At 38.9% G+C, this 20,418-nt stretch overlaps 1 protein-coding gene across 1 annotated transcript in view; it reads right to left on the bottom strand.

Moving 5' to 3' along the window:
* The window catches only part of MICU2 (mitochondrial calcium uptake 2), a 133,810-nt gene that overhangs the window by 37,260 nt on the left and 76,132 nt on the right, over nucleotides 1-20,418 (bottom strand). Inside the window, exons 3-4 of the mRNA XM_064409234.1 lie at nucleotides 993-1,024; nucleotides 805-880 (exon numbers count right to left, since the gene is read on the bottom strand). Of these exons, the coding sequence (XP_064265304.1) occupies nucleotides 805-880; nucleotides 993-1,024 (108 nt within the window). The remainder of the gene's footprint in view (nucleotides 1-804; nucleotides 881-992; nucleotides 1,025-20,418) is intronic.

The following is a 20,418-nucleotide window of genomic DNA, read 5'->3' as shown; positions in this document are numbered from 1 at the left end:
GCTCCTGTCTGCCAAGGAGCTGCAGCAGTGCAACAGCAGCTTTATTTTCCAGAAACATCCACAGGATAAGGGATTCAGGCTGAATTGTATGATACAGAAAGTTTGTGAATAGGCACTGTCAGTCTTTCTCATTAGTTTGGGAATTTTGGTCTTTTGTTACTGTGAAATGGTTAATTGCTCATCTATTTGGTTTTCTTGATCCTCTTGTTTGTTTTCTCTCTTCAATTAATTTATGTTAATGAGATGTTTATTTGGTCTTCTTTAATCTCCTGTTGTTACACTAACAATATCCCCACTCTTAGTTTTCTCTTTATGTAGTCCAATATAAAGTGGAAATGCTGGGTGAAAAGAAAACAAAGCACATCAACACTGTGAAGGGTCACAGAGCTCCCAAAGAGGGAGAAATAAGTTCAACTGCTCTTGGAATCAAGGATACCAACTTAATGTAACTAGGTACAAGTTTTACTTTTATTTGTAGTTTCCATGCATTTAAGTTATACAGAGGAACAGTCAGGTTATTAACAAAAAGTCTTAAAAGTCCATTTTGTGTTCAAGTCATCCCTTTAACCCATTCCTCTTCCAAGTAGGCTTTTCAGTTTCTTTCATGTCTCCTCCTACACCTAAGAAGGCTTTCAATTCCCAGCCTCTTTACTCTCTCTTGTATAACTGAGAGATTTGCCAAAGAGGCAGCTAGATGAGGGTGAAATAAAATCCATAAAACCCTCTTTAAAAATACTTTCAACTCATACCATATAATGAGATAAAAAGCAAGATGTATTTTTCAGTATCAGAAGTGCTCATTACCTTTATCACCAAGCTCTCTAAAAAAGGTTGGTCCTGGTTTAGCTTTGGCAACATACAGCAGTGCAGCATCCACCTCCTTTAAAGACACAAACAAGAAAACATAAAGCCAGTTTTGAAAGAGAGCTAATCACTTTAGTAACAGAAAGAATGCAAGTTCTTTTGAAGAAGGAAAGGAACATTTTGCTTACCTTTTTTGTCAGTTTCTTGGCTGAGGCTTTGCCTATAATAAAAAAAAATCATCATCATTCAATAACAAACTGACTTTGAACTTTGATCAGGTTCTGTGGCATTTCTTCTGATTTTTATGGGAAAATGCTAAGTAATATGAAACAGAATATTTCGCAACAGACAGTTTGTTTCTAATTCCCATAATGATCATGAAAGGAACAAGATTTAAAAATAATATGAGCAGTCTGTTCAAATGTTCTCTCAGCCTAGATTAAAGCACATATCATGTACATGACCAACTTACTAGTATGACTTTGCATATTGTGAGCTACAAATGTCGCACAGATTCCGAAGCAAGACTATACAGCAAGAAACAGCTGTAGTATTTACAAAGGGATTTCCATGCACACATGATAGTCCTTGAAATGCAGGTTGAGTATGTGAAAGCTAAGAAATACTTAAAGAAAAATAATTAAAATGTTGATGCTTCTTTTAAGTAGAAGTAAATTGAACAATTCTGCTTTCTGAAAGAGCATCAGATGAAAATCATGCAAACTGGTAAGTGTTTCTTAGCAGGTTCAAGTGAATACACTCAAATAGGGGAGCCACTGGCAGTATAGGTTATGCTGCTGTGTAAATCACATGTTTGAGGAGCTGCAATGTATCTGTATGTATGTACATAGCAGCAATGTATCAAGAGTGGAACATCCCAGCTGGTTAGGCAGGGATCACAGAAACCCCATGGTCAGGGACCAGCAGGAGCTGTGCATGTCTCTTTTCAGTCTATCTATTCAGCACCTCTCATACAGTTCTCCAAACTCTGCTGTCCTTCACTCTTACCTCTCTCAGCCCATCACGCTCTTCCTTCATCACCATTTCCTTGGATTCCAGCCAGCCATTCCCTCCTATTTATTCACACTGAGTAAGCACAAACTGAGCCACTTGGATGTGCTCCGTGGACTGGTGCCCCTGTGTGCAGCAGGGTGCTTTGCTGCACACTCAGTCTCCAAGGCTACTTTCCTGCTTCACAGGCATTTTGCATCCGAAGGGTCACCAGTGCAGCACCATTATCTGGAAATGGGCATGATGGTGGCAGCCTGGTGAGCAGCTGTCAACAAACATCTACCAAGCATTTTCACAGGCCCATAATTTGGCCAGACGGAGGTGCTTTGTCAGTAAAATAGTGAATTTCCACAGCGCTGGCAAACGGCATGCCCAGCTGCAAGGGGTCTCCACCAGCAACTTTTGGCTTGGAACATCTCAACTAGCAATAGCTCATTTTTCAGCACAGGCAAAGCAGTAGCCTGGCCTCTGCTCCCTCAACTAGCAGTAACAGTTTTGCTGATAAATTCCTCTCCTCACATCCCCTCCCCCAAATCAGCCTAAGGCAGACACCTGGCACATAACATTTCAACACAAATGTTTAAGTTTGACAAAAGTTATAAGCAACTAAAATTAGGGTTTTAATACTGGAGTGTTGAGTGACCCCAGCAACAGGTGTTGCCAGTACCACCTGTTACTGTGGATGAATACATTTTTGTGCAATGCCTATACATACATTTACACCCACATACACACACATATATAAAGCTCCATAGGTAGATACCTTTTAAGTAAAACAATGCATGAAATCCTCTACTTTGCCTCATTTGAGACAAAAAAAATCAGACTAATAACATACTGGGAGAAGCAGTAACAATAGCTACATCCAGTAAGGCTGAATCCTGAGCAGAGTGATGTAACACCAGTTACATCTAACACCAGACCCTGCTGCAGAGCATTTACATGAATAGCTGTTAAGCAAATGAAGTGATTTAGATCTCAGCTTTGAAATGTCACTGCTTCCATACAGCACGTTTGTGAAACTGAACTTAAGCTGTTCTTTTGGCCCTGGCAGACCCACCTAGAGAGCAGCCTTACAGAAGGGAATGAGTCAGGCTGAGAGTAGGGAATGAGTAGGTCTGCAAAAAACAGTATCTGAAAGAAAAAAGGGAAAACCACCCTGCAATATTTTTCATTGTACATGCTCCTTGTACTTGCTGTCTGCACAAAAGCCAGCCATATACGCTTATTTGGTTAACAGCACCTCTATTCCTTTAATTCTCCTGGTGATCCCAAGAACATCACATCTGGATCAACACCTGCTACCACAGCAGTGTACTGGGGAGTAGCCTTCTGCCAGCATCCAGGAGGATGATGAAGGGAGACAAGAGGAACATTGTGAGCTGGAACAGCAAAGGCATGGATAGTGATGCAAGGTAAGGAGAAAGTGCTGGGAGCTACAGCTGAGACAACAGTTGGCCAAGTTTGTGAGGCTGTACACTTGACTGAATCTGTGTTTCTCCTCTTTGTGTTGCATTCAGCACAAGGACACTGAAACTCTTCAGCTGCATAGTTTTGGGGAACAGCATATCCTCACTGAGAACTACCATATCATGATAAAAATTAATAAAGGGAAGGGAAGTCTGTTGCAGACGTACGGACTCTTCACCAGGCAGCACTTACAGCTGCAACTGCCTAGAGCTCACAGAAATGGCTGTGGATGCCATCAGCATCTGCCCTATTGCATCCAGCCACAGTCACCCTCCAGAGGATATTTAAGATGCTGACATGTTGACTGACCTGTTTCAGAGTCGAAAAGACAGTAACAACAATGATACAGAGATGCTCATGCTACCCTCACATGGGGGAAAGGACTGGTAGAGCAAAAGAAGTCTTTGCTGAGTGGCAGAAGAGGGTGAGAAGAGTCACAATCACCCCAGGACGTGGTGAGAGGCAGCACCAGGTGGGTCAGAATTGGTCCTTGTAGCAACTGGACAAGAGGCAGCTGCTACAGTAAGACAGGAAAAAAGGCAGGAGGGAAAGGGACAGACTGAGAGAGAAACAAAGATATTTCTACTTTTCAAAGCAGTAAACAGAGCAAAGTAAGAAATATGGACTCTTTTAATGGTGCTCTTCTCACATAGGCAGATGTCAGCAAGCATGTGTGCTGGAAGATAGGAATCTTTTGGAACAAACACCCTGACACTAGGGACAGTAGTGCTATCTTTCATACTGGGATTTGTGTAAGACATTAGAATACAGTCTTATAATAATACAATAATTTAAACTGTAGAATTAATTTTAGAATTATTAAAATAATTAATGTTTTCTAAGAATTACATCCAGTTATATTTTATTGGTCACCATATAAAATCATGTGTGAAGACTCAAATCTCTGTTTTCACTAGGAAACATACTTCTTGAATGCTAATTTAGCTCTTGGTGCTTATTTTCTCAATTTATTTACTTCTTAACAGTGAGAACCCTTTAAATACCAACAAGGAAAGCTCTATTAATATCAAATGTACAGCCCTCTGAGGAATCAGGTCTTTTAAGACCTTGTCTAAAATAATTAGGAGAATGTAAACTCCGCTCTGCAGAAAATGCACTACAAAGGCTTGAACAGTTTTCTTAACCAGCTTGTATACTGAAGAAAATAAATGCCTCTTTCTTCCTATGAATTAAATATTGGTGCTGTCATTCCTCACACATGACTACAAATATATCAGGATCTAAGTTTCTCTCTGAGGACTACAGGCAATAGATTTAATTATTAGGGACTATTTAATCTAAAATGTAAAAGATCCGCATGATTCAATTTCCTTCAGTTTTATTCTTTTACTGTGATAGATTCTTACTAATTGGAAAATCAATGATATAGTACCAAACTTCTTTGTAGCAGTTAGAGTCTTACTTTGATATGAAAAAAAGAAACTTGGAATTTTTATTGTTTTGAACTTGATTAAATGAGAACAATTTCTTTTTTTTTCCTACAGACATCCAAAACTATGCTGGAATGCTGGTTTAAAGGACAGTGAGTAATTTCAAGGGTGTCTACATATTTTATAGATACAATCATCTAATTTTCACCACCTACAGCATATTCATGAAACAATGAGGTACAGAGGCACTTTTCATGGACAAAAAGGCATTTTAGCTTTTTTAGTTGTATGAATACCGAGTCTACTTATCTACTTATAAACACACAAGTTCTGTGCCGTTAGCCAAGAAAGTTAATTGACAACTCTAATTTAGAAAGCACTGCCAAGAGCAGCTCCATCAGTCTTCATTTGCCCTCGGCAAACCTGGGTATTTTGTCACTTACATTTCTTACAACAGAAGTGTTTTCCACCATCTATCTTTTTTTACACTAAGATGTAGAACAGACCTGACATCAATGTTAGGATTACTGTTAGGAAAGGGTTGAATTAAACAAGGCTGGACTTGCACACACAGTCCAGCCCTTTACACCTGTAGAGCTAAGGACTGGCTTAGACCTGACAAGATGTTTAGATTGAAAGAATGAGCAAAATCACAAATATCAACAACTCTAACAACAATAATCAAAGGACAAAGTAAAAGTAGTTACTACTATTTGCAAGAAAACATCATTTTACATGTCTGCAAGATTGCCTTATTTTTGTAATGTGGAAATTTAATTTAAATTTTAAATTTGAATCAATCTTTCTCCACAGCCTGAAATTCAAATATGAACAGTATAAAATAGGTATCCTTTCCTAGAAGAACAAACTCCTGTCCTTTTCATCAGTAAAGTCACTAAGATGGTTTGACCTCAATCTCTTTTTAGCTCCATTTCAAACAGACAAAATTACAAAAATAAAAGAAAAATTGACCTCCCAGCTTTTTAATTTTGGATGGCATTCATTGCTATCTTTGCTGAATATTGACCTTGCAGGTTCAAGGTCATACTGAGGTACTATAAAACCATTTGCTTATACAATTGATTATAATTTATTTATACAATTTAAACAAACTCTTATTCTGCAAAATGATGAGTGAAACAAACCTTTTAAATGGATGGGCTTTCAGCACAGTCCTAATTTGAGGATCAGGGCATTTTAAAAACCATACCCACTGTATGCAGCTGATGCTGTGGCCTTTACAGCAGAGCTCACGCTGCAGCCTTGCCTGCCATGGGAATGAGGATTTGCATTTTTTCCTTATAACTGGCTGCCAGCTTTCACACAAGCTGAACTCTGAGAATCCTGCACCAGTGAGCTGGGTTAGATAAGAGTTGTGTATGTTGATTTCCCTGGGGAGACCTGTTAAAATTTCTGTTTAAATTAGCCTGAAATAGAAGATCTTTGACATTCAATAGCTTGTATTTCATTCTCAGCTATCTTAGATAATTTTAATGATACTGGACAAGCATGTTATATTAACAAAATGTGCCTTTTAAAACCTACCTTATTTTTGTTCTCATTCTTTAAAGCTCTTCTATGCATTTATAAAGTACTTACTGCTAATGAAACCAATAAAGGATAAAAATTCAAGCTAGTAATTATTTCTTTAAGGCCTCCTTTTGAAATACTGGTGATATTGGAGATAAATGAAGGATAGCAAAAAAACTTTAGGCTTTTTGAAATCATGACAAACCAAGTGGTCAGATTGCTATGCTAGCTCCTGGCAAACCAATATCTGAATAATAAATGAGCGTGCAATTTAAATGAATTAAGAATCTACTTCAGCTAGAAAGCTTTTACGGAACTACTGCATTGCTCCATTTAAAGATAATTGATAAAAGTCATTTCAATCACATGAATTAGTAAATTGAACCACCTGAATTGAATTCAAGTATGCCCAGTGGAAAAGGCAATTTGCAATAATAGAAGCTTCTGCTATGCTTTACAAAACAAGCTTTGCATCTGTCCTTCTTTATTTAAAGCAATCGTTCCTCTGAGGAAACAAGAAATACAGAGGGCTGGGATGGGGCCAGCACTGGCAAATCTCCATTTCAGAAGAGCAGTTGCATCAGAGCAAGTCAATACCAGGAGGTTTCTCAGTGAGTCAGGCAGCCCGGGGTAAAAAGGGTGGGATGCTGATGCAGGGAGGAAACATCAAAGGATGACACAGTCTTTTAGGAAACTGAAACAGACAAAAGAATTAAGATAAGCAAGTTTTCAAAACCTCTTAAAGAGACCATGGCACCAAGTCACCAGCAGTTCCAAAACAAGCAAAGGCACCAGGGTAAAATCAGATGCTGTGGTGCCTATTACAGTGCTTGCAAACACCTCAGTCCTCACTGGAACTGCAGTAGGAGTCTGTGGGAATGGCAAGGAGAGCAGGGGAACTTGTTCTCCTTAGATATTATCCAGGGAAAGCGACATACTCCCAGATTTGCTCTCTTTCTAATAACGTATCCGAGCTGCAGGTTAGGAAAAGATGGGAATATGTTCAAACTTCCAAGCTTACCCCAAGACTTGTCCTGCAAGGACATACAAGATACAGAAAGTCACTGCTCCCTAAAAACTGGAGCAGTCTCACAGGCTTGTAAGGGCAGCCCTGCAAAGGGAGCATGTGAAGCAAGCTGAGACTTCACGTGAAACACACAAGCAGCAAGAAGCCGAGCAGAGAGCACAACTGCAGCTGAGCATTTCCCCAGCAGGAGAGGCTCCCCGTCCTCTGCGCAGGCAGGGCTCAGCACTGGAGGGAGCATCTGGAAAAAAATGTGTCATGTCAAACGCAAGCTCTCTAACTCCCAAATAAGCACCCCATGCTTGGTTCCTCTCGCTTCATTTAGATGTCTAAAAATTAGGTGCCTAAATCTGAGTTAGTGATCTCTGTGGTGCTCTGCTGTAACTATGATGGTGTGAGGACATACACAGAAAAAGATTTATAATTAACTCTGAAATCTGCTGCTCCTATTTCAGATCTGAGGAAGAGCTCATATGCCCAAAAGCTTGTCCAATTTTTCCAACTTAGAGCAACTGGTCTAATAAAAGATATTATCTCTTTCTGCAAACTTCATCCTGACTAATGCCCTTAGGCTACTTTTATAGTCAAGGGAGAGAAACAGAGAAAGGAGAATTTATTCCAGGTTGAGACAGGTGTCCAATCTAGGTCTTGCACTTATCTGTTTCCTTCTTTTAAAGAAAGCCTACAATTACTTCCTCTGACCTGACATTCAGCTTTTATATATGTGAGTTGAGCAAGTGAGTCCTTCTGCATACAAGCAGATAACTCACACTGTGACTGCTTTCTGTATTTGTTACCTCTGCAAACTGTTTTTTCCAATGTCCTATCTAGCAGCCCAATGTTAGCAGTGCTAAGGGCATGTATGCTCTGTTTTAATAAGAACTTAATCAGATGCAAGGACAAAGTTTACTACAGTTCAAGAGATGGAATGGCTGCATAATTGCAGCAATAAAGGCTTCTAAAGGACAACTAAGATTACCTGGAAGGAGCTGTATCCATGATACATATTTCTGAGACTAGAAGGGTGGAGAACAATTCCTGCAACTTACAGAGTACACTGTGCAGCTCAGACTTTTGGGATTGATGGCATTTCCTGACTGTGCACAAAAAAGCCATGGTCCTTCACAGAAAGAGCAGGCAAGCAGAGCCACAACCCCCCAAAATTCCTGTTACAATGTATAAGATTGTAGTCTTATCTAGCAAAGACAACAGTATAAACTAGACTTTGCCTTCAAGAAGACTCAATTAAGGAACTTTGATCCAACTCTGAAATAAAGACAGTATAATTTGTGAATCATCACTCTCCTTAAGTCATCATCTCCTATGGTTAACAACACCTAGTTTTTAAATACTACAGTGTCAGAGCACATTCTAGATTAGGATACTAACATCAGATGAAGGTAAACTATTATAACATTAGACCTCCTAGCACTAGAGGTCTAATTCTGTTCCTCTCCTAGGAAGTGTTAGAAGTCATGATCCCTGGCCTAAGGGTTCTACAATCTACTTTATGGCTAGAGAAGATTATTATAGAAGAACAATAAAAGAGGGGTAAGGACAACAGTGAAATGACACAGTTAAAAATCTGACTGCATATACAGCTTGAGCAAATTGCATCTTAATTATAAACAGAGATTAATTTGGATTCAGAATGAAAATGTGTGCAAATCATCCCACAATCAAAATGAAGGGAGAAAAGGTCAACATCTTAAAGCCAGAAACTGATTCATATCTCACTAAGAAAAACTTGATTTAAGCTTATGTCCTCAATATAAAGGCCCATTACCACAGTAGCAACTACTCCTTTTGTTTCATTCAATTCCTCTACAATATGTATTCTGAAGATCTTCCCTGTCAGGATGAACTGTTACTTTTCACATGCATCTTACAAAATGCAAAAAAAACACCCCATAACCAGTTAAAGACTAAGCAAAAGAATATTAAATATTGTTTATTACAAATTGGGTTCTCCTGCTGGCAAACATAACCGAGGTGCCACGTGTAGAATTCATCCATTATGTGGGAATGTATCATTAGGATAAAGCTATCTTACTAGCCCTGGAATAAGAAAAAAGAGGACATGTCAGAGAGGACCATCTTTTCCACCTTTTTGCTCTGATGCAATTTATCCCCTAAGCAGGAAGTGCAAATCATTTCAAACTGTGTCAAATTATATGAAGTAACTGTATTGTTTACTACTCTTTGATATGTACTGAATACTCCAACATGAAAGAATTACAGATAACAATGCCAGAAATAACCATGTGGGTCAACCACTTTGTCTTATTGCTCCCAACAGACTTCGGCTCATGCACTGTCTCATCAGTTTAGGTGCACACAAATACATGTTCACACGTTCCAAAGATAGCATAAATACTAAAATTAGTTTGGAAAATGGCCTCAAGTTGCACAAGGGGAGGTTTAGACTGGGAAAAAAAATTACTGAAAAGGGTTGTCAAACACTGGAACAGGTTGCCCAGGGAAGTTGTGGAGACACCATACCTGGAGGTACTTAAAAGGCATGCGAATGTGTTGCTTAGGGACATGGTTTAGCGGTGGACTCCACAGGGAGTTAATGGTTGGATTTGATGATTTTAAAAATATTTTTCAACCTTAATAATTCTATGATTCCATGATTTGGCTTCAAAAGACAATAGAATCACTAACGTTGGTAAAGACCTCTAAGATCATTGAGTCTGGCCATTTACGCAGCACTGCCAGGTCCACCAGTAAACTGTGTCCCCCAAGTGCCACATCCACAAGTCTTTGTAACTCTTTCAGGGATGGTGACTTCACTGCTTTTCTGGGCAGCCTGTTCCAATGTCTGACCCCCCATTTGCTAAAGAATTTTTCCCTAGTACTCAGCCTAAACCTTCCTTGGTGCAATCTGAGGCTGTTTCCTCTTGTCCTGTCACTCGTTGACTGGGAGAAGGCGACCCCCACCTGGCTGTACCCACCTTTCAGGCAATTGTAAAGAGTAACGAGGTCCCCCCTGAGCCTCCTTTTCTCCAGGCTGAACACCCCCAGCTCCCTCAGCTGCTCCTCACAGCACTTGTGCTCCAGACCCTTCCCCAGCTCCGCTGCCCTTCCCTGGACACGCTCCAGCCCATCCATGTCTTTCCTGCAGTGAGGTGCCCAGAGCTGAGCACAGGATTGGAGCTGTGGCCTCAGCAGTGCTGGGTACAGGGGGACGGTCACTGCCCTGCTCCTGCTGCCACACCAGGGCTGAGCCAGGCCAGGATGCCATCGGCCTTCTTGGCCACCTGGGCACACCCTGGATCATCTTCAGCTGCTCTTGACCAGCATCCCCAGGGCCTTTTCCAGCAGGCAGCTTTCCAGACACTGTCCCCAGCCTGCAGCAGTGCCTGGGGTTGTTGTGACCCAAGGGCAGGACCTGGCCTTGGCCTTGCTGAACATCATGGAATTGGCCTCTGCCCTTTGATCCAGCCTGTCCAGATCCCTCTGCAGAGCCTTTCTTCCCTCCAGCAGATCAACACCCCCACCCAACTTGGTGTCATCTGCAAATTGACTGAGCGTGCACTTGATCCCCTCATCTACATCATCAATAAAGATGTTAAAGAGGGCTGGCCCAAATACTGATCCCTGGGGAACACCACTTTGTGACCGGCCCCCAGCTGGATGTAACTCCATTCAGCACCACTCTCTGGATTTGGCCATCCTGACAGTTTTTTACCCAGTGAACAGTGCACCCATCCAATCCATGAGCAGCCAGCTTCTCCAGGAGAATGCTGAAGGAAAAAGTATCAAAGGATTTTCCAAACTTTAGGTAGACAACAGCCTTTCCCTCATCCACTGGGCAGGTCAAAAATTGGTGAAATGAATTCAACTCCTTTGTTAATGAAATAGTGTCCTTCTTAAACTTATTCATCCCAAGCACAAACTTCAGGGTACTGTTGATATTGCTTATTTCTAGTGGAACAGGAAAAAAAATCTAATGATTTACTAATGAAGTAATTTAAAACTTCAAAATTAAAACTAGAAATACTAAGTGAAAAAATTGCATTTATTAATGGTATCAGCATGAAAAATGCACTGGTTATTGTAATTCTTGTCAGATATAAGACATTAATTGTGCTTGTGTCCAAGCAGTAAATAGCTAACATATCAGTGCATCTAGGCAATTTAAATTACTGCAGTGTCAATGCAACCAGGGGCATTGACATTTTACATAAATTGCATGGATTCTCAAGAGTACTGTAAATATAAATAGCTACTTAAATCCCGTTTATGTAGAAGCTCACTTTTTTTTTTACTGGTTTTCCTGTTTCACCCGATCACATATCAAAATTATTTACACCATCATTAATGCTTTCTCTTTTGTTATGTTTTGTATTTTTTAAAAAAGATTTACTTTCACTACAGCAACATGCAGTAAAAGGTCTTAGAAATATTGCCAAAAATACTCAAAGAGGTGACAGCTGATTAGAAAAATATAATGGAATTTCCTAGAAATATCAGTTTGGGAAACTGTCATTTATCATATTATAGCAGTCCCTAGTCAGATGTTTAAAAGAAAAAAAAGAGAGAAAGAGGCAGCTGATGTTTTTCTACACTGCTATTGCAAAATCTAGAAATCTCAACAGCAGGATGTCTGATTTAAATTGCTGCACTATTCCAATGATGGTGGTAATCATAATTCATTCTCCTAGTGCCTTGTCCTTCCATCAAATGTCTACAAATTGAGGCCTTCAGGGCTGCCTTACATTCCCCACAGAGCAAACACATCCTTTCAAACATCTTATTGTTCTTATTTTCCCTAGAATGTGGTAACATTCTAGGGAATATATTACACCCAGCATCTTTTTGGTGATTGTGAAAGGTGGTCTGAGAAGTTTCTGAGAAGCTTGTGGGAAAACCCATGAAGTGGGCTTCCCCCATGGTTAAGGGAAATTACCTCACTCACGGAATAGCTGAAGTTGGAAGGGAGCTCTGGAGGTTACTGCAGTAACTAGAATGTCCTTATCTTCTCACAATAACAAGAGGAAAAAGCTCAAAGCAAGGACAATCAGGATCTGTAGCCCAAGACCATGTTCAATTGGGTCTACCACATGCTTGCAGACATTTGTTTCTAGAACAGTTATGAATACAAGACATCTCTCTAATTTAATAGTCACCTGACCAATCCTTCCAAAAAGAAAATATCCATTTATGTGCTTTTGTAACATACACTAACACCAAAAACATGCAATAATTGGTAGGCTTCACAGGCAGCTTTTGGCTTTTGCCCCCTTGCTTATACTAAGAGCAACAACGTTCTCATGCAGTGAAGGCTGTAGCCTGGCTTCAGTTCTCACTGACAACCTACAATATAGCTTTTTTGCCTTATTTGTTGAGGCATGAGAGTAGTAATACTGGATTTAACAGTGAATTGGGGCATTTTACTGAAAGGAAACAATTCTATATTGGTAATTTCATTAATGTGAAATGTGTGTTTAAGATCAAGGCCCAGGACATTTAGTCTTACTGTCCAGAGCACAATAAACACCTAAAATTCAAACCCTTATTATGCTTGTCTTCCAGAACAAAAGCCCCCTTCACGAACATGCAATTTACAGTGCCTAGCTGTTTGAGGGCATTGCTTTTGAGTTTAGAGAACAATTACTTTGTAAATTATAACCAATACAGATTCTGTTTAGAAATGAAAGGATTAAGTGGACACCCACTAGATGGTGTTCAATTACTGCATAGGGTGGCTGGGCTAGTTACACCTCTTATTCACCTCTGGAGCAGACTCTTCTTGAAGAAACAACAAATACATTTGTATTAGAGGACAAAAAGGGATGAAATAATTCTCTTAACTGAACATTCGGAAAGATTTTAGTAAATTAGTCACCATCTGTGTTGTCAGCAAGAGGAAATTCTAAAAGATATGACAAATATAAGCAAAAGAAAGCACACAAGGTTGTTTTGGGTCCACTTGCAACTAGTCAACAGTTTTACACCAAAGACCTTGTCTTTTTGCAATTGATGATATTATCTGTTTGTTCTCCACCTTCCCAAATTCTGCTGACATCATCCATTGAAAGACAAGGGCTCATAAAGACTCACCAAAGGAACACATCCATTTTGCAATTAGTTTTATTAAAAGAATGAACTGAATTAATGGATGCCTACTCTAGCAGAACCTAATGCATCACTTTCTTTTTCAACAGAAGCTTAATAATTGCAACTAATCCCCATTAATGTTAGTGAATCAGCCTAAGGAAGGAGAAGAATAAAAAAACCGAAAATAATAAAACTGCTAATTTAAGGGAAGAGACTTTCGGCATAGGTGCAGTATTGCAGCACTTCAGATGTTTTAGATTCCTGGGGATGATAAGGATGTTAATGATAAAGTGAACTGCTATTCAGAGCTGAATTAAGATAATATTGTCATTGCAGAATTTCCAGAAGAAACCTTTTCCTTTATAAGACTCTGAAGTGCAACCTTAGATGAAAATTTTAGGAAGGCCACTTTAGTGCAGATGACATCCCAGCGATGACATTACTTTTTCCAACTGCATTTTGGAAAGATAAGGACATTCTAATAACCGTGTTTAGGAATTTTCATACAGAAGACATTGTCTACTGCTTTGAGCATTTACTGATCCTGCACAGACCTACTTCACTATTTCCATAGCTCTCAAGGTTCAAGCATTATTGCAATCTCTACTTTTTCTCTCCTTCTTCCTTCTCTTGTTTAATTGGAGTTCCTTTCAGTGGCTGACTTGCTTTCCTTCAGTTGATGGTCCACATCATTCTCACCTTTATCTTTAAATTAGCCTGGAGTTTCTTTCCACTTCTAAGATTAGCTCATTCTGTTATTAGCACACAGAAAATCTCCAAGCAAACCAGTAACAGCCCCTGCTGAGTCTGACTTGTTTATCCACCATTAACATCTGCCACATAGCAATTAACAGATGTTTGGAAAGCTTTCCTACAGCAGGGGCTCCAAGGGTATGTAAATGATAACAGGATGCTCCTGTTTTTTAAGCTATGAAAGGTTTAACCTATTTTTGCCATGCAAAAAGCTCAGTGAAGAGATTCTATAAGTTTAGGTTTTATAAGTTTCACAAAAAAGCAGAGTGAAGACAGTTACATAAAACTAATTTGAAACATTGCCTTTATTCAGTAGACAAAGTAATGGAAAGAGGAGCAGGATCATGAAAAAGCTGAGAAGACTGGAAAGAACTAAAATTAAGAGGAATCATAGAAGAGCTTAAAACCAGGTGTTAATAATACCTTATTACACTGGTCAAAACAGCTTGGTAAATTTGCAACTCAGGAAAAAATTAAGACTGTTAATAGTATGTTTAAAAATTACTTACGTGATATTCATCAACCTTCTATAGCAGTAGAAACAAAAAGTCTTGTGCACCAACTAGAATACCTCCTCTACACTAAAGAATGATCTTTGGAGACTAAATAATAGAAGAAAAGATAAGCCATCACTTGACCCTTTGACTTCAAACTCCTCACACAATAAAGAAAAAATCTTTCAGAAAGAAAAAAAAATCTAGACAAAGAAGACCACAACTTTCTTTCAAAAATAAGTTATTTTCTAGAACTGTCTTATTTCTTCAGAAAAAAAACTTTTCTCCCCCTGAATTAAAATAATCTGATGAAGCAAACCTCTGAAACACATTTGGCTTACACTGGCTTTTATTTTACAGTCAGATTTTCTGAAGAATTCTGACCATATTAAGCACTAGAGGAAACATTGTTATAGGCCAAGACAGAAATAGAAGAGATAATATTAATTAATTAATTCAGTAAATATAATTAAGAAGGCAAATCCAAATGCAGAAGTACACTTTACATCACAATTCCCACTAATGTCTCATTTAACTTGCAGCAGCCTTCAGTATACTGGGCTTCTGTGTCCACCACTCCCAATTATCCTTGTGGTGTCTCTTTCCTGCCATTCTCAGCTTCTCTGACAATACTAATTTCTCCTCCAAGAGCAACTGTGGACTGAAAAAATGAACAACTTTTTCCTTTCCCTGAGCAAGTGTACCTTACCTGGGGGCATCAAGCCTTCACTGTACATACCTCCTAAGAGGCTGTTCTTTGCCAGATCTCTCTTTTTCTGTTTTAATCACTATACAATGATTATGTCAAAAATTTCCTCACCTAAGGATGCAGAAAGTAATTTGCTCTGCCCCAGTATCCTCAGCTTGGCAGACACATGGAGGTACAAATGAGGACCAAAGCACCTTTCGTGCTGGAAGCTGTTCTGCACACAGTGACTGTGAGTGCAGCACAGGGTACACGCAGTTCAGCATTTTGCTAAGTGAGCACTGCTTTCAACCATTTTTCTCCTTATCTAAAGCTGCAGTCTGACATTCAGAAGTTTCAGTAACAGTCTTAATTTAAGAATTTCCTGACTTCCATCGTCGTTCCATCCCTTAGACCACAGTGATTGCTAGCAGATTGTGCTGTGAGCCAGAGAATGATGCTGGCTTTACACGGATAAATCACACTCAGAAAAGCATGGAATAAAGATGCCTACATGAAGGTGTGGAATGGATGGCCTCATCCAGACAGAGGAGATAAAAATAAACTCAGGTTTGCTAATTTAACAAGACCAGGGCTGAGTGGTAGCTTAACTATCCATAATGTATCACAGAGCTAAGGTTCAAAAGAAGAAAATTCACTATTTTAGGAAATGGGAAATGTGAGCATAAGAGCAAGAGGGTTTATACAGACAGTGACCACTTTTAGGGTAGGGATATCAGCAGAGTTTTAAAGCAACAGAGATATTGTGTCACTGTTTTCCAATATAAGCAGTGGTTAAAAAGGATGTTAAATTGAGGATGAAAAAATGTATGAGGTCTGTATTTTAAGTTTGTTTTATCTTAAACTGCTGAAATAGGAGCTGACTTACAGAACATATCTGTAATTTTTGAAACACTTAGCTATGAAATGTTAAAGACAAGTACTAAGCCATGAAGTACTTCAGTAATAGAGGATGCAAATCCATAAAAATATATTATGAGATATTAGATGTTAACTTAGGTTAGCAGTGGCAGTTACTATGACTGCTCTTACAATGGTTTGACTAAGCAGATATCCTTTCTCCTCTTTACAGAAATACTGGACATAAAGAATAGCAACTGTCCACTTGAAATGAGCATTTATTTCAGCTGCAGAGGAGAGAGATTGAAACAACAAATGAATCTAATTTTAAATGGGCTTTTTATAATTCTCACAGTTGGTACAAATGAAAAGCAAACAATGGACAGCTTTCTTCTAGTGTAAGTGCAGAGTAATTTATGTTGCCCACTGTACTTTTAAAATGACCATACTGGTTTAAAGACCCTCTCACTTTTTCAGTGGTAGAGACTGCCTTTACCACCATACAGCTGGCAAAAAATGTTTCTCCTTAGCCAATTCAAAGAGAAACAGATGAAATTTTTGAGCAGTAGATTTTATAGTTTTTCCCAAGAAACTGACAGTGAAAGAGAAGGAAGCTCTCACATTCCATGTCACCAACAAATCCACAGAAAGAAAAAAATGCTACTATCAGGGTGTGAGTGACACACAAACAAATGCACACCCCTTCCCCAGAAGAAACAAAAATGAAAAAAAACCCCAACATTTGGAGTGGAGCAGAAAAGGAGAAAAGGCCTCTGTGTTCTGCAACTGGCAGTTTCCCTAGCGGGATATGTGACTTATTATGAGCTTGCCAATACCAATGCAGCAGCAAAATTTCACTGTCTCAGTAGTTCCAGAAGTACTGGCACAAAGGACATGTCTTCAAGACTTGAAAAGAAGGCTGGAGCCTGGGAAAATGAGCTGCATCATTCTGAAGACTTCAAACATCAGTCCTGAAAGACAACTGGAATAAACTAAAAAACATCAAAAGGTAGCTGTCTTGGCCATGTGTTCTATTTAAATTCCATGCAAGGAGCCCATTTTAAAATTTTTATTAAGCCAAGTATGACTGCAGCTCTTGTTAAACAAAGTCACTGGACACTGGCATTTCATGTACACTAATCAGCTGAAAAAAGCAGCTAGAAAAACCAAGAATGGCAAGGTAGGATGGATTTGGACCTACCAGCAATGCTGAGCTACTTCTTGTCTGGTAACAACCAAGGCAGGATCTGTTACAAAATGTAGTATTTTTTTGTTAGCTGTGTCTGTAAAACCCTTTCACTTTCAGGCATTTCCAGGTCTGAGGGGAAAGATTATAAAAAAAGATGTAGCTAGCAGAATGACCAGGTGCTTGCCAGCAGTATGGATGATGATGTGAGGACCTGAGCTCTCTGAGGGACTGGACAACACTGGATGGCTGATTTGATTACTAAGAATTGTCTCTTGTCTGCATTCTCCTCTGCAGTAATGAGGCTGGTAAGACAAGGGAGGCACTGCCATACAAGCAGGTGGCTCTAACAAGAGGAACCTGTGTGTTTTACACATGGAAAAACGTCTTTGAACTCACTATTTGCTTTTGTTTCAGCAGATGAGGAAGGCTACTGAGCACAATCAGTGCTATAACCCACTGCAGGTGCAAGGCTGGGGAGTGAAAAACAGAGCATAACCTGGCCAGTTTCTCACTTAGGGAATCAGTGCCAGTGTTTTCCAAACAGGGAGCAATGGAACTTCTCAACATCCCCTGGAGACGCCAGCTGTTTGGCAAGTAAGGACAGCTCCTCTCACCTACCAAAGCAGGCTGCACACCTTGCCTGCTGCTACTGCCTAGAAGCAAAGTGATTGATACTCTGTGGTTCTACAGAAGGCATTTTTAAAAAACTCAATGTAACATTTCTTACATGAAAGAATGTAAGAACAAGCAGGAGAAAAATAGTGGTCTGTATCAAGGTTAGTAAAAAAATAATAAATCATATGACTAATACAAAAAAAAATTCAGCATTGGCCTAAGGAAAAGCACAGAACCATCACTACCAAAAGAGTTACAAACAACTGAAAATATGAGGCTAGAATGTGTGCTAGATTTTGGCAGGAGTCTGACCTGCACTCCTGGCACCTGCTATCATCCGTCAGTGGTCTGCAGATCCTCATCAGTTCTTAAATAACTGAATGCAAGCCAAGGAATTTTAAAACCAGACTGTACTTCTTAGGTATAAACCAATACCTGTCTGTGTTGAGGACATATGTTGCAAGAAATTAAAATACACTTAAAAGTGAAAAAATTCATTGAATCTGTTTTCACGCTACATCTGTTAAGATTTAATTGTCAGTTAAGCAGGATGCTTCAGAACTGATTAAGCTCCACTGAATTATTTAAAAAAATACTGAAGTAATCTGTCAAAAAGTATTCAGGACCTGTGGGAGAACAAATCCCAAAGATATCTTCTGTGGTATGTTGACAGTATGTTATAAAAGTAGTTGAAACAGTGTGTGGTGTTCTAAAAAAACAGAAAAATCTTTAAAGATAGGAAAAATATTCAGAGACCAAGAATGATTGTATGAGCTCTTGAAACGTGCCCATATGTATAAAAAAAGTGACTTGTCTGTTAGGTATTTCAAATATCACATTAGCATGTCACAAAACTGGAATACTTGACTAAAGCAGAAACTGTTGCAAGACTTCTGAAATTCTAAGGCAGATGATGTTTATGCAACAAGCAGACTCCTGTTATTAATAACCAGATCTTTCCATTACTTGCACTACAAGTATTCTGTACGCACACAATATATTTTCATTCGTTTCAGGGAATCTGTTTTCCATTCAGATGCCATTAAATAACCAATAACTTTCACACTTTAAATGACCAAATCCTTCAAGATGTGCATTGAGACCACTTGCCTCTTGCCCACAACTCTGCTGAAGCCTGATTGCTTTTATTATCGGTATTATTTTTGTGCTGAGTTTTGTGCTGAGTTTTTATAAATTGCTTTCATTCATTGAGAAGCTGTAATTTATCTTCTCATTTAACTTTTTTTTCTGAAAGGTAAATAGCTATTAATGTATTTTCAAATCATCCTGCACAAGTTTTTACCTAATCAGTGAGCATTGCAGTCAATTGAGGTAAGAACGCTCAATCTGCATCTCTCTTCAGCCAGTCATCAATGCCACAAAGGGAAAATAGGAATCAATCATAACAGAGACATGAGTTCAGCATAACCTTACTGCTGTCTCACACAGACCTACCTGCAAACATACAAATGTAATTAATACAACGTCAGTATAAATGTAAGGATCAAAAATATATTTTCCTATTTAACTGTACAAAGAATATATCTCAGGTACCTTCAACATGGTTGAAGGCAGGAAAATAGAACTGAAGGGGAAAAAAAAAAAAGACATTTTCCCTCTGCAATGATATGCTAAAACATGCTCCTTTTTAAGTGATTTTGCTCCATGGTTCTCTTTTCTCCTGCTCTCCTATCTAACCATGCACACCGCCAATCCTGCTGCAGCCACAGGGCTACAGTGCTGGAAGCCAGCACTCACCAAACACCTCTGCTCTCAGCGCTGCTCTCCTTCAGATGTTTTTCGGACTCTCAATCAAATGTACTTTTCTGAAATATGGGAGCAAACAAATATGTTGGTGCAGAGGCCAGTGGCTAATACACCAAAAAAGAAGCCTGAGCAGCAGAGCAGATTTGAATGCTGCAGGAGGGAACACTGCATTTTTCCTCAAAAATCCCGTCTTTGATTCTGTTGTGTAGTACCTTGTGATGCAACCATTATGAAAGTGGATTAGTGTTTATTTTGACTTAACAGTAAAATATATAGACATAATAGACATAAATACACATTATCAAGATCATAGGAATTTCTGCCATATTTCTAAACAAAGAACTATTTACCCTGAAATTAGTTTTTAGATAAACATACAGCCTATATACATTAGTTATCAGAGTTAACATCTAATTGAGGAGGACAAAAAAAAAACCCCAAAAACTCCCTTATTTAATTTAATTAATTACCAACAATTGGCTGAGGCACATTAGATCTAAAACAATATAGTATTTTACGCACAATACCCATTTTAATGTTCTACTTGGAAACTTAAGGGAAAGTGAAAGTAAGGTACTTTGAAGACTTTGACAGGGTGGTCGGATCTTGGGTGATGAAGAACAGCTGAGGATGAAAAATCCACAGTATGGAGGACATTTTCAGCAATCAATGTTTATCTTTGCTTTTTTGTTCAGTTCCTTAACAGGAACAGTATTTTCCTTTACTCACAACCCCACTTTAAGAAATGAGTAAATGAT

The sequence above is a fragment of the Passer domesticus genome, chromosome 2 (assembly GCF_036417665.1).
Source record: "Passer domesticus isolate bPasDom1 chromosome 2, bPasDom1.hap1, whole genome shotgun sequence".
NCBI lineage: Eukaryota > Metazoa > Chordata > Aves > Passeriformes > Passeridae > Passer > Passer domesticus.
Note: the sequence above shows the minus strand (reverse complement) of the source record. Positions and strands in the feature narration are given on the sequence as shown.